The 12,452-nt window shown below is 44.5% G+C and overlaps 2 protein-coding genes across 9 annotated transcripts in view; one reads left to right on the forward strand and one right to left on the reverse strand.

The window, feature by feature from the left end:
• DOCK7 (dedicator of cytokinesis 7) overlaps positions 1-12,452 on the reverse strand; it is a 91,481-nt gene that overhangs the window by 43,461 nt on the left and 35,568 nt on the right. The gene's annotated exons all lie outside the window — the stretch shown is intronic.
• On the forward strand, positions 4,056-11,831 carry ANGPTL3 (angiopoietin like 3). Its single transcript, XM_062497664.1, has 7 exons — positions 4,056-4,553; positions 5,621-5,731; positions 6,522-6,639; positions 7,339-7,452; positions 8,657-8,752; positions 10,300-10,560; positions 11,650-11,831. Exons 1-7 carry the CDS (start codon positions 4,056-4,058, stop codon positions 11,829-11,831), a joined length of 1,380 nt encoding a protein of 459 aa, XP_062353648.1.

Below are 12,452 nucleotides of genomic sequence, written 5' to 3' on the forward strand. Positions count from 1 at the left end.
GTCCCAGAGAGACAACAGATGCCAGATGGGCTCAGGGAAGTGAAGTGAGGAGCACAGCAGGACAACATTTAAGGCATAATAAAGCAGCTGCTGTCGAGTGCTGGCAGCAGGAGGTTGATAACAAAAAGACACTTTTTTGGATTCTCAGGAGGGCAGTAACTCAGGGAAGGTGCCTGGTGCCTTTTAGATGCCACGAGTCTCCAAAACACCTGCACTGCTGGGACACACTCCTGAAGGAGCAGCTGCAAAGGGAGGCTGCCCTTGGCTACCTGAAATGGCAACCAATGACAATAATTTGGCCATTGAATCCCAGCCAAGGACTTGGTTCTGATGGCAATTCCATCTGCTCCCCAAACAGTCCCATCTACACAGACACAGCTAATGCTGATCCTAAGGAATTCCCTAAAAGCAGTCCAGCTCCAGGGATATTTGGGGCAGCCTTATGAACCAGGCTCTGCTTTACCCCTGCAGGCAGAGAAATAAGCTTAGCAGGCAAATGGGAATTTCTTCCCTCTCAAGTCCTTCATGCTGAATTAAGTTTTTGAATCCCATCCCCACTGGTCACTTTGCCAAATCAACGCTCTCCTACTATTTCAGAGGGGGCCAGGGCCATTTTTGTGACTCTCCTAAATTACTTTGTTCTGCCATGAATACATTTGCTGCTTGATGTTCTCTTTAAAATGAAAATGGATATGAAAATTTACTCTAAAATGTACCTTGCTCATAAAACTTTTATTAAGTATTATTAGTGCTTAAGAGAAGGATTTAAGGTATTTGTGAAGCCAGACTACAGGATCCCTATATTAAAGGCAGGATTGATTTGTGCTGAGGCAAGGGACACGTTGTTCCCCTCTCCACTGCTTTTCAAGCCCTCATTAAGGGCATTTCACTGGGAAGAAGCTCTTGGTGCTTATGGAATTTCAGATGCACAGATCCCACTGGAATAGGGGAGGACAGGGGGATGCTCCCCCTGTGCAGGCAGCCTCTCTCCAGAGGGTTTCCTATTACAGGCATCTTCCCTTTGCGGAAAACTTACACGGAAAGAGGGGGGAAAATGCCCAGCTTGCAGATCAGAATGTGACCCCAAATGGAAAAATCCTGCTTTACCTTACCACGGAATCCCAGACTGGTTTGAGCTGGAAGGGATGTGAAGATCATGTCATTCCACCCTCTGCCATGCCCAGGGACACGGTCTATTGTCCCAGATTTCTCCAAACCCTGTCAAACCTGTCCTTGGACACTTCCTGCGGGGGTGCAGCCACAGCTTCTCTGGACAAAGTGTGCCAGGGCCTCACCACCCACACAGAAATGAATTTATTCCCAATATCTAATCTAAACCTACTGTCTTTCAGGTTAAAACCACCACCTCTTGCCCTGTCACACCAGGCCACTGTCCCAAGTCCCTGTCCAGCTCTCCTGGAGCCCCTTTAGGCACTGGAAGGGGCTCCAAGATCTCCCCAGAGCCTTCTCTTCTCCATGCCCAGCTCTCCCAGCCTCTCTTCTGTTCTGCATAACTAAAAACCTCACATCTTCCTGTCTAAACACAGTTACAGGAGCCATGGAAAGGGACTGATGGCTGAAAAAGTGACAGGAACATTATAATTGTCTTGATTACTATCAATAAAAGTTTCAGGCACGAGCTTTAAACCCAAGGGTTTGTGTTTGGAGCTGTTATTAAAATGCTATGCCAAATACATGCAAAGCTTATCCTATTACCTCAAACAGACCTCAAAAGTACTTTTGCTTTCACAAAAGAAACTGCTAAAGTGCAAAGGCTTCCCAAGTCATGGAAATAATGGCACCAGGCACGCCTCTAAACATTTATGTAATATCATTGCAGCTATTTTGCAAAATCCTTCACAAAGGTATTAAAATATTAAGAGCTGCTCCTAAGTCTTAGAGGGAATTTCTATTATGAAAATTTCCCTTTTCAGTAAAACCCAGAGGCCTTTTTCTTTGTTTGATCCCTACTATAAAAATCCTTTAAAGCTCATATAATCAGGGTCACGCAGGTGCATGAAAGATCTTCATGATCATGTTTGTTATATACATCTTTTCCTGACTGAGCTGACAACTCTCAGAGGCAGGATTCCCTCTTAGGGTTTCCACAGCTCTTGAATTTTATGGTTTATTCATGCCAGCAACTTTTCTCCTCTCTCCTTTCCTGTGTCCCACTATTCTTGACATTTCTCTGTGTCTGTTGTGACATCTAGGGGTGTTCTGGTGTGAGTTTAGCACTGCCTGACTTTACTGGCCTTGGTATTAATATGGATACGTGCTTGGCAGCTAATTAGTGCTTAATTAACATTTGACATAAGGGCCTTTTGGAAAAAAAACCTTTTCCACAGACACTGTCTGAGCAGCACCAGCAGTACAAGTTGTAGAAACCTGGTGAAATGTCTGATCCCCACTTGCTTGGTCATTGCTATTTCTTGTCTAACTCCTCATATTCTTCTAAAGACTAAGCCAAGAAAAATGATTTTTTGGGGGTGATGGGGTGAGAAAGAATTCAAAATAAACCAGAAAGATTTCTTGCATGAAATAATTAAAAAAGAAAATGGTTCATTTGAAACCACAAAAAACCAAAGCCACATAAATACTGTGGCCTGAAGAATGTCTATACATTTGGTTTGTTTGTTTGTTTGTTTTTTTTGCAAATTTTACAACCAGTTCTTCAGGTTTTGCAGCCCAAAATCCCTGTGTCAGATGCCAGAGAAACAATTCAGAACTGTTTCTTTTAAGGAATCTCTATTCTGCCCAGAGCTGGGCCTGATCATCTCCCTGCTTCTGCTGTTTTTCCATACCTTAGGTACTCCAGTAACTCTGATCCAAATCATACTGGCACAAAATATTCCCCAGCAATTAATCTGAGATCTAAAAATGCTTTCACAGTATTTAATTGTGAATGGGAAGGTTACCTGCATATTACCAACACCTGAGCACATAAAAAGTTCAACATACAAGGTAAAAATTTCATTTTTAAAACATTTTTTCCTGTGGATGCTTCATATCATACGTGCATATGTACATGAACAACACAACAAAAACTCCACGGGAAGAATTCCTAAACATAAAAAAATTTAGTAAAAACCTGAAAACTCTCCAAAGTACATTGTGCAATGCTTGATTTTGATCTCTTGGACTGCTATGAATGAGTCCAGAAAGAGAAATACCTTTCACACACACTGCAATACTACCCAAAAACCCCCATGTCTTCTTGCAGAGACCCACTGCAGAACTGGACATTTATTTCAGAGCACTTGCAGCCTTTTTTTTTTAATGCAGTGTGAATCTTAAACAGCAAAAAGAATAGTAAGGTGAGAAATGCAGGTGAGGTGTTATTTATCTCACCCACCTCTGGAAAGCAGCTCTTAAAAAATAAGTTTTATATGGTGTAAATTACTGCACAAACCTTAACACAGCAGGATCACATCCAGGCAATCTCTGGACTTAATTCCCTCTTTCTCACTTAATCTGGGCTCAGTGACAAGTAAATCCACTGCAGCACAATGATTTACATCAGAAAATGGCCTCAGATGAAAATCAAGTTGTGTGAATCATCTGGGAATATTTTGCCCTTCCACAGCTCATCAAGGAGCTTCACAAGCTGAACACCCAGTGCTCTTAAACACAGTAAAATCCTTCCACACTCCTGAGGCAATAAAGGGAGCCAAACAACACAAACAACGAGCAATTTAAACCCTTACCAAGATTATGACCCAAAATCAATCTGCTAAAAAGAGTTGTGTGAAGAACACCGTGTCATCAATAACACTTTACACCAGAAAGCCTGGCAGATGGAAAAGTTCAGAACCAGTTCAATCAGCAACGTGCCAGTCTCTCAATTTTATCTTCTCAAGTATCAACCTACATCCAGGAGGGGTTACACTCGTTCAAACACACACAGTTTAATGATCAACCTGCTGCTCTGCCTCTCCTAAAATGAAGAGGGGTATAAATAGATCAAGTTCTGCAACCCAGAACAGCCACGGAGCACAAGCTAGCACCAGGAAAAGTCTCTGCATCCTGAGCAAAGAGAACCAAGAGCAGCAAACATGAAGATCATCCCAGTTTTACTATTCCTGGCCCCCCTGGCTCTCCCAGCTGGAGCTGACAAGGATTTTATCTCCGTCGGTTCTGCTGGATCTCCGGAAACGAAATCGAGGTTTGCGATGTTGGACGATGTCCGGATCTTGGCCAATGGACTCCTCCAGCTGGGCCACGGCCTCAAAGACTTTGTCCACAAGACCAAGGGGCAGATGAATGACATCTTTCAGAAACTCTACATTTTTGACAGGTCCTTTTACGAGCTCTCCCTGCAAACCAACGAAATCAAGGAGGAAGAAGAGCAGCTCCGGCAAACCACAGCCAGGCTGCAACTCAACAATGAGGAGATGAAGAACCTCTCACAGGAGATGAACCTGAAGATTGAAGACCTCATCCAAAACAAAATCCAGCTGCAGGAGCAAGTTTGGGGACTGGAGGACAAGGTCACCAAACTGGCCATTACCCAGCCTTCGGCGCAAGAGACAAAAGAAATTTCTTCACTCAAAGTAAGTGACTTGTGAAAGGCCCTGACACACTGAGCCAAAATACACTATAATGCCATTACCCATAATTATGCAATAGAAGCTCATGCTTTCCCTTGCTCCTCTAGTCTGCATTTTGATAAAGAAATCACTGTAATAACCTTTAAAAAAATCACTGTCTTACCCTGACACAGCGTTCATTTTGCAGTAAAATTCCCCAGCGAAATCACTGAAAAATGTGAAATTATAAAGATCTGTATTATTTTCAGTATTTATCTGCAAATCCATTTTAAGAAGTTTTGTCATCACAATGATAAAAAAGTTTTGCAGTTGGGAAAATTATGGGATTCCAAGCCCATGGGTTTGTACATCACCAGCTCATCCCTAATCAATGCTGTGGGAACTGCCTGCTCAGTGCAAAAACAGGGAGCTTAAACCTTTAGAAAGGGGCATTTACAGCACCTGTAGGAGCTCCAGAATCAAAGAACCTTACAAGTGTTAACAAAATTAATGTGTTAAAACATGCAAGTAGTTAGGTGGGTACAAGGTTTTCTATAGAAAAGGAAATATTAACTGTATTTTGCAGAAGTATAAACAGGCCAAGCAATTTGTATGGGAAAATACTACATGTTTGTATGAAAGTAAAAAGATGAATCCTGATCTCTCAAATCCCAAACTAATACCCTAAATGCTGGGAATTTTTCCCTTTTTTGATCAGTGCCATACACCTAGTTTGAATCAAGGGCTGATTCCACAGAACACAATTGTTCTGCATGTGAAAATTGAAGGAAAAGAGCAATTTAAAAAAATCTACAAAGCTGCCAGTAGTTTGTCTGAAAAAAAAAAAAAAAAGTGTGTTCGCTCCAGAAGCAAATACATTTTCCAATTTAGAGGCAAAGCAGGCAAACTTTTGGAGCTGGACTTCGTGGGTCCCTTCCAGTTAGGGATATGTTAGGATTCTCTGGAAAGGAAGGACAATGTTCAGTGGTTTGTGCCGCTCAAAACTGGCCCCAGGACAAGAGCTACAGAGGCAGAACCACTGCTGAAGGTCTTCTGCTGCTCCTAACCCTCCTTCATCCTTCTGTCCTCAGGCTTTCGTGGAGCAGCAGGACAGTGACATCAAGCAGCTCCTCAAAATCGTGGAGGACCAGCACGTGCAGCTGGACAGGCAGCACAACCAGATCATGGAGCTGGAGGACAAGGTACAGGAACCACCCCTGCTTCTTCTTCTACCTCTCCTGACACCAAGGGAGTTGAGGGCCCAACCTTTGGGGTCGCACACTCCTTGTTCAGTTTGGGGTGGAGAGAAAGGTGGGGACCATTTTGAGGTACCTGTTTTGGGGAGAGGCTGCAGTGCTGCCAGGCAGGAGCTGTGGCCAACAACAACTTTGAGATCTTGTCTCTCAACATCAGGCTGCTGCATTTTCTGACTGCTAATTTGTTTTTTTTTTTCTCTTATTATTGGATGGATGGATGGATGGATGGATGGATGGATGGATGGATGGATGGATAATTCTTCAACTGGTCTGGAAGACTCATTGTCCATACACAAAATCCATTCCCAGAGTGCAAGTCCAACCTATATCACTGTAATACAGTACAACCAACATGCTCAGATTTTAATTTATTCTGAGAGGAAAATGCATTTCAGCCTAAGGACCTGTGGGTTCTGTCCTCCTTAGGTGTTGGAATTATTTGTCTGAGTGATGTCACCTGAGGAATTAAGTTAAATCTGTTTGCCCATCAAGGTGCACCATGTGAGAAGGGGTCATTTCCTCCCCTCATGAATCCTGTTGGAGCAGTGGCACAGTTGGCATTCCCACACCAAAAATCCACCAGCATAGAGCTGAAGTTATTTTTATGTGGCAAACTAGGTATTCTACAGGATTACACTTGCAAGAAAAAATATTCTCTGCATGACAGTGTCTTGATCCATGAACCTCATCATTCCAGAGCCTTGGGAAATTAACAGTGTCATTATGGCTCTTCCAGCTAAACCACATCGAGCTCCAGGAACTCCTGGAGAATTCCTTCATGGGGGAGGACCAAGAACCAGAGACCATCCCCTCTGCTGTGCACAGGCCCACAGCTGGGACATACAGAGCTGATGGTGAGACCTGTCTTTGAGATGTGACCACAGCACATGCTGCCTTCCCAGTATCCTCTGGGACAGCCCTGGATTGGTTTTTAGGGGTCTAAAACTAAAAGGAGAACATTTTTATATTACACACTGGGCTGTGGGAAGGAATTAGACTCCCTTCTTTGGAAAAAATGTCATTATCTATTTAGCACCACTCCAGCTGTACTTGTCTCTGGGGTGACATACAGGAACAATGTCCAAAAATACATAACAGGATCCATTCCCCTCTCGTAAACATGCTGTGACCATGCTTTTACCCATGTCTATCTTCTGGAGCCTGAAAAGAGAACTGATTTACTCCACACTGGCTAATTATAAGATTTAGAAGTCCTATCTTTGAAGTTGAAAGGCACTGATGAAGTGTGGCAGGTGGGCATGGTATTTACTAGGAACTTTACAAGGGCTACAAAAGCCCATTTGCCTGAGTCTAGTCTTAGGCCTTAGAAACTTTCCAAAATCCTCTAAATTTAAACCCTGCCTAACTTAAAAAAACACAGGCAGTCCAACCTATGTACACCTTGGCACTGTTATGCCCCAAGCAGTCTGCCCATTCCATGCCATTTATTGTAAAACAAAATTACTAATATGATCACTCCCATTTTTTTTTCCTTTAGCTCTCAGCTCAGCACACCCCAAGCAGGATTTCTGACAGGTTGTTTGCTCCCCCAGGTGCTGCTGCTGACTGCACTGCTCTCTACCACACCGGTGTGCAGGACAGTGGGGTCTACACTATCCAGCCCAATGGATCAGAAGCTTTCAATGTCTACTGTGAAACTAAATTTGGTAAGAGCTGTGCCAGCAATAGTCTGATTTCCACAGAAATATCTTCCTCTAAGCCAAACTACTTTGTCTCCTGCCAAATTACAAAAAAACTTATGATTTATGTGTTCTCTTGATTTCTCTCAGTGGCTTGTCTGCTCTGAACTCAGGTTTCCCATATCTTGAAATCTCCTTAGCACTGCTCTCATTCTTTACTCCCCTCTTGTTTATACTAAGGAAAGGACATTCAATCACATGACACAAATTAATGATATCCAAAACCCAAGCCCCTTTAGCTGTAGGTAATAAAAATGGTCATTATAAAAGCCATTATAGAGCAACCACGAATGCATTTCTCAAAGAAAACCAAACAACAAACAATTTGCTTTTACACAAGTAAAATCTTGTTCATTAACAGGCTCTGCTTTAGACTGAGCTGTGCCAAACTAACCCAGAGAAATGAGTCCTAGGACAGGAATCCTGTGCCATGTTTGGGTGGCTCAGCAGCCAGGAACACAATTATCACAGCACCTACCAGAGCTCCACCTCCCTAAGGAACCCAAGTTTGTTCCTTTTGCCACCAAGATCACCCAGGCCTTGGCCAGTTCCCTCATTCCTTGGTTTCCCTGCACCCCCAGAGCTGCTCTGTGCCCATCCCACATCCCCTTCCTGCTGCTCCCAGAGCTGGGGAACACACGGGGCCACCTCCCATGTCTGGATGTGCAAACAGAGCTCGCAGGGCTGCCCTCTGCAAAATCCTCCTTTGCTGGCACCTGCTGGAGCTGCAGAAGTGAGGGTGTCATGACCTGGGGCCAGGTCAGCAGAAAACCCCCCTGGAGCTTCAATGGGGACACGGCCCCAGCACCTCATCCCTGCCCTGGAGCTGTGCCAGCAGCCAGGCACTATCAGCAGACAGTCTGACCCTCTGAGCCAATGTCTGGGACTTTTCATATCTCTTCTTTATCAACTCCTCTGTCTCTCAGCCCTCATAAACATGTGAAACCCAGTTAAGGCAGCCTAACAGAATAATTCTGTGAGTGGAGTCACCCCAAGCGTGGCCGAGGACACTCGAACCGCCCCTGGGTTCTCTCCAGCTCTCTCCACTTGAATTGCCTTCATGAAGACTTTAATTAACTCATTACACCCCAAAATGGGAGCACACCAGAGCACACTCAGGGACAGGCAATGAAATCAAGGCCAAGCTGTGATTTATTTCCCCTTTTCACAGGCACATCCTGGACTGTAATCCAGAGGAGAGTGGATGGATCACTGGATTTCAACCAAACTTGGGATGCCTATGCCAGTGGTTTTGGTGACCTCAATGGTAAATACCCCTTTTTTTGTGTCTCTTGGTATTAACTGATTTGAGAAGCTGGATCTTCTTACGGAAAAGAAAGCAGACTAAACCTACAAATAACAGCTGATTTATAGGAAATACCAGAAAGTGCTAAGTAAAACACATAACTCATGGAATTCTCAAAGACATCCCTTCAAATGTGTGTTCAGAAACTGAAGCAAAGCCAGAATGCTTTAAACATTATTTTATCAAGATTTTACTACTTATAAAAGCACCTCCCAAATATACACAAAGGCAAAACCTCATGAAGTTGCTGTCTCTACTTGCTCAACCTTCCTGCAATTCTGTTATCCTTCAAAACCACATCCATCTGTCCAGCCCCAGGAGAGCCCAAGGTTGTGTGTGCTCCCCTGAGCAAACACCTCAGGCTTCTCCAGAGTGGCCAATCCCCTCCATGGCAGCATAGGGTGAGGAAACACCCACGTTCCCCTGTTAATCATCAACTCCAAAGAATTTGTAGCACCAAGTGCTGCCCAACAGCTTCCTCATCCAGACTATTTTCCTGGTTTTTCTCATACCAGACGAGTGACCTCTTGTTTAGGAAATGTCCTGACTTTCTAAGCATAGCACAGATCTAAACCTCACCAAGGTAAGCAGCAATACTGATTTATTGCCACATCTTTTATAATAAAGAGCTGCTGTATCTCAGCCTTTCCCTCAGTTTTGGGACAGGAGCTCAAAGCTGAGGTAGACTTTCACCTGTAAAGTTTATCTGATCTTGCTGGATGCTTTGGTGGCTCCTTGATTGGCCTCCAAATTCCCAAATACTGCACCAAGATGCAGTCACATGCTTTCAGTGTTGGGTTTTGCAGAGAATTTCACTGCTCTCAGCTATGTCCTACTCAGTGTTCTGCTGCATCTTCTGAGGTGATAAAATAAACCAGGTTACAGCTCCTAACTTGGAAATTAGGGAGTATTTTCTTCAACCATCTTGTCTTCTATGGCTTTAAATGCCAGCTGTGTGCATGGCACTCATATTCAGCCTCACTTTCTACATGTGGCAATTACCTGCTGATAATAAGCTACTTAATGAATATAATATATGAAACCAATTAAACTAATGATCAGGAATTCCAGCAAAAGAAAAATTCCCTTTGTACATGAGAGTGTTGAAATCCCAGTTTGGTTCTGCAGCTCTTTCCTCCCAAAATGTAAGAATTGCCATTAGGTTTTATGTATGCCACTCGCTTCATTTGTCACACACTTCCAATTACACACCTTTTAAATGTCTCCAGCTCCCTCTCAGAGTTTCACACGAGGTGGGAAACTGAAAGGGGGAAGCTCCAGTTCATTTAGAACTCTTGCTTTTATTGATCATCAGTGTGCAATTAAGCAGAGGTAAACAAAAAGAATGTAGCAGCAGACCTCTGCAAAGATCAACAGTCCCCAAGACTCAAATCACCGATTTAATTAAAGCAATTAATAAAACCTTTTACACACTGTATTTTCACACACACTACCTGCAGGTTATCCCTAAAAATCAAACTCAGCATCTCTTCCCTCCAACTTTACAGAGGAATTCTGGCTGGGCCTGAAGAAGATCTACTCCATCAGCAAGCAGGGGAGTTACCTGCTGCGGATCGAGCTGCAGGACTGGCGTGGGAACAGGAGGCACATCGAGTACAGCTTCAGCCTGGGGGGCCCCAGCACCAACTTCACCCTGCAGCTGTCCAGGATGGCTGGGAGCATTCCCAATGCACTGCCAGAGCACGCAGAGCTGCACTTCTCCACCGGGGACACGGCCAGGGACTCCAGCTGCCCTGAGAACCACCTGGGTATGGTCCCAAAGGGGGCATGGGGACTCCTCTGCTCCATGCCGTGGGGAGGGCTGGGAGGGAGCTTAAAGCTCTTCTCGTTTCAACCCTGGCGCCTTCCACTGTCCCAGGTTGCTCCAAACCCTGTCCAGCCTGGCCTTGGACACTTCCAAGGATGGGGTACCCTCAATCTCTCCAGAAAACCTCTGCCAGCCCCTCACCACCCTCACAGGGAAGAATCTCTTCCCAATATCCCATCTAATCCTGCCCTCCTGTGCAAATGACCAACTCCAGAAACAGAACGGGTAGCACAGGTTGAAATAACACCCAGGATGAGATTCCAAACTCTGAAGCAAAGGGCTGTCCCTCCTCTGATGCCTGGTCTGGTGTGGCAGCCCCAGGCTGGATTGTTTGATCCCTTTTTGCAAAAAAAAACTCAAAGATGAACTGACTTCTAACTCCATTTAGGCTACAACCCAAAAGTCAATAATGAGTGAATTTCCATTCAAAGGCAGATTTTAGCTGTTTGTCAAACATACACAATCACTCTCAAAAGGGCAAGAGTTGCAAGGCTGAGGCCATTTCTCCTTGGAGATAATTTGGTTAAAGAGTTCTTAATTCTGCTGAGAAAAGGTGGCTTGGGGAGCCCTTGTGGCTCTGCACAGCTCCCTGACAGGAGGGGACAGCAAGGGGGGATTTGGGATCTGCTCCCAGGGAAAACAGGGACAGGAGGAGAAGGAACAGCTTCAAGTTACACCAGAGGAGACTTCAATTGTTCAAAGGGAAAATTTCTTCATGGAAAAGGTTGTCCAGCCCTGGCAGAGCTGCCCAGGGTGGTGGAGTCCCCATTCCTGGAGGGACTTAAAATCCATGCAGATGAGGCATTTGGGGACATGGGGCAGCGATGGCCTGGGCAGTGCTGGGGAATGGTTGCACTCCCTGACTTTACAGGACTTTCCCAACCCAAACAATTCAGTGATTTGGGAATCCTGGGTAAATAATGCCAATTAGCTGGAATTTAGGGTCTGAAGCAGACTTCTGTTGCAAAGAGGAGCTGTTTGCTCTGCCATAGAGCTCAGCAGGGTCTGACATTGCCATGTTGCTCTTCAGGAGGCTGGTGGCACAGTGAGTGTGAGGAAACCAACCTGAATGGGAAATATGTCACACCAAGGTCCAGGGGAAGGCTGGACAGAGGAAAAGGCTTATACTGGAAGCCCAAGAAAGGAAGATACTACCTGCTCAAGTCAACCAAAATAATGATCCACCCAACAGACCTAAAAAGCTTTGACTGAGTGCTCAACCTGCAGCACTTTAACTCAGAACAAACACACTGAACTTTACCACACCAAAGGACTTCATGCTGTGTTTACCAACAGATGCCATGTCCCAGTCCATGCCCTGCATGGAATTTCTCCAAAAACATAAACCTGAGGCATCTGAGATGGTCTTACAAAATGTTTGGTGAGTATTGTCATTCCCTCAAGCCCCAATGTCAATGTGCTGCAACTTTTTGTGGAGTTTTTCCCTCCCCAGGATGAAATTCTAATGCCTAGGGGCCAACCCATCACATACTGGATAATATTGTTTGGGGGAATAGGTTTTCATGCTGTGCATTCCTTTCTGGGTTGCGTAGTAGGGAAAACAAAAAGTTTTTCTGGAAACAAAAGGCTGGCAAAACCCTACAGAAAACATTCAGGGAAAAAAAATAAGAAATGTTTGTTACTTGAAGTAACTTAACTGAATGTTTGTGCTTATGTTGTGGAGTGTTTTAGGAGCAAATGAAAGATGGGTAATTCCTTGTCTTAGGGCTCTGGGTATTTCCAGACAATTTTCCAGGAGTGTAGCTGAGGCCAGTGCTCACACACACAGGGAGTCAGAGCAGCCCTGCTCCTCTGGACCCCCAGAGCCACTGC

The sequence above is a fragment of the Cinclus cinclus genome, chromosome 8, assembly GCF_963662255.1.
Source record: "Cinclus cinclus chromosome 8, bCinCin1.1, whole genome shotgun sequence".
NCBI classification, from domain to species: Eukaryota; Metazoa; Chordata; class Aves; order Passeriformes; family Cinclidae; genus Cinclus; species Cinclus cinclus.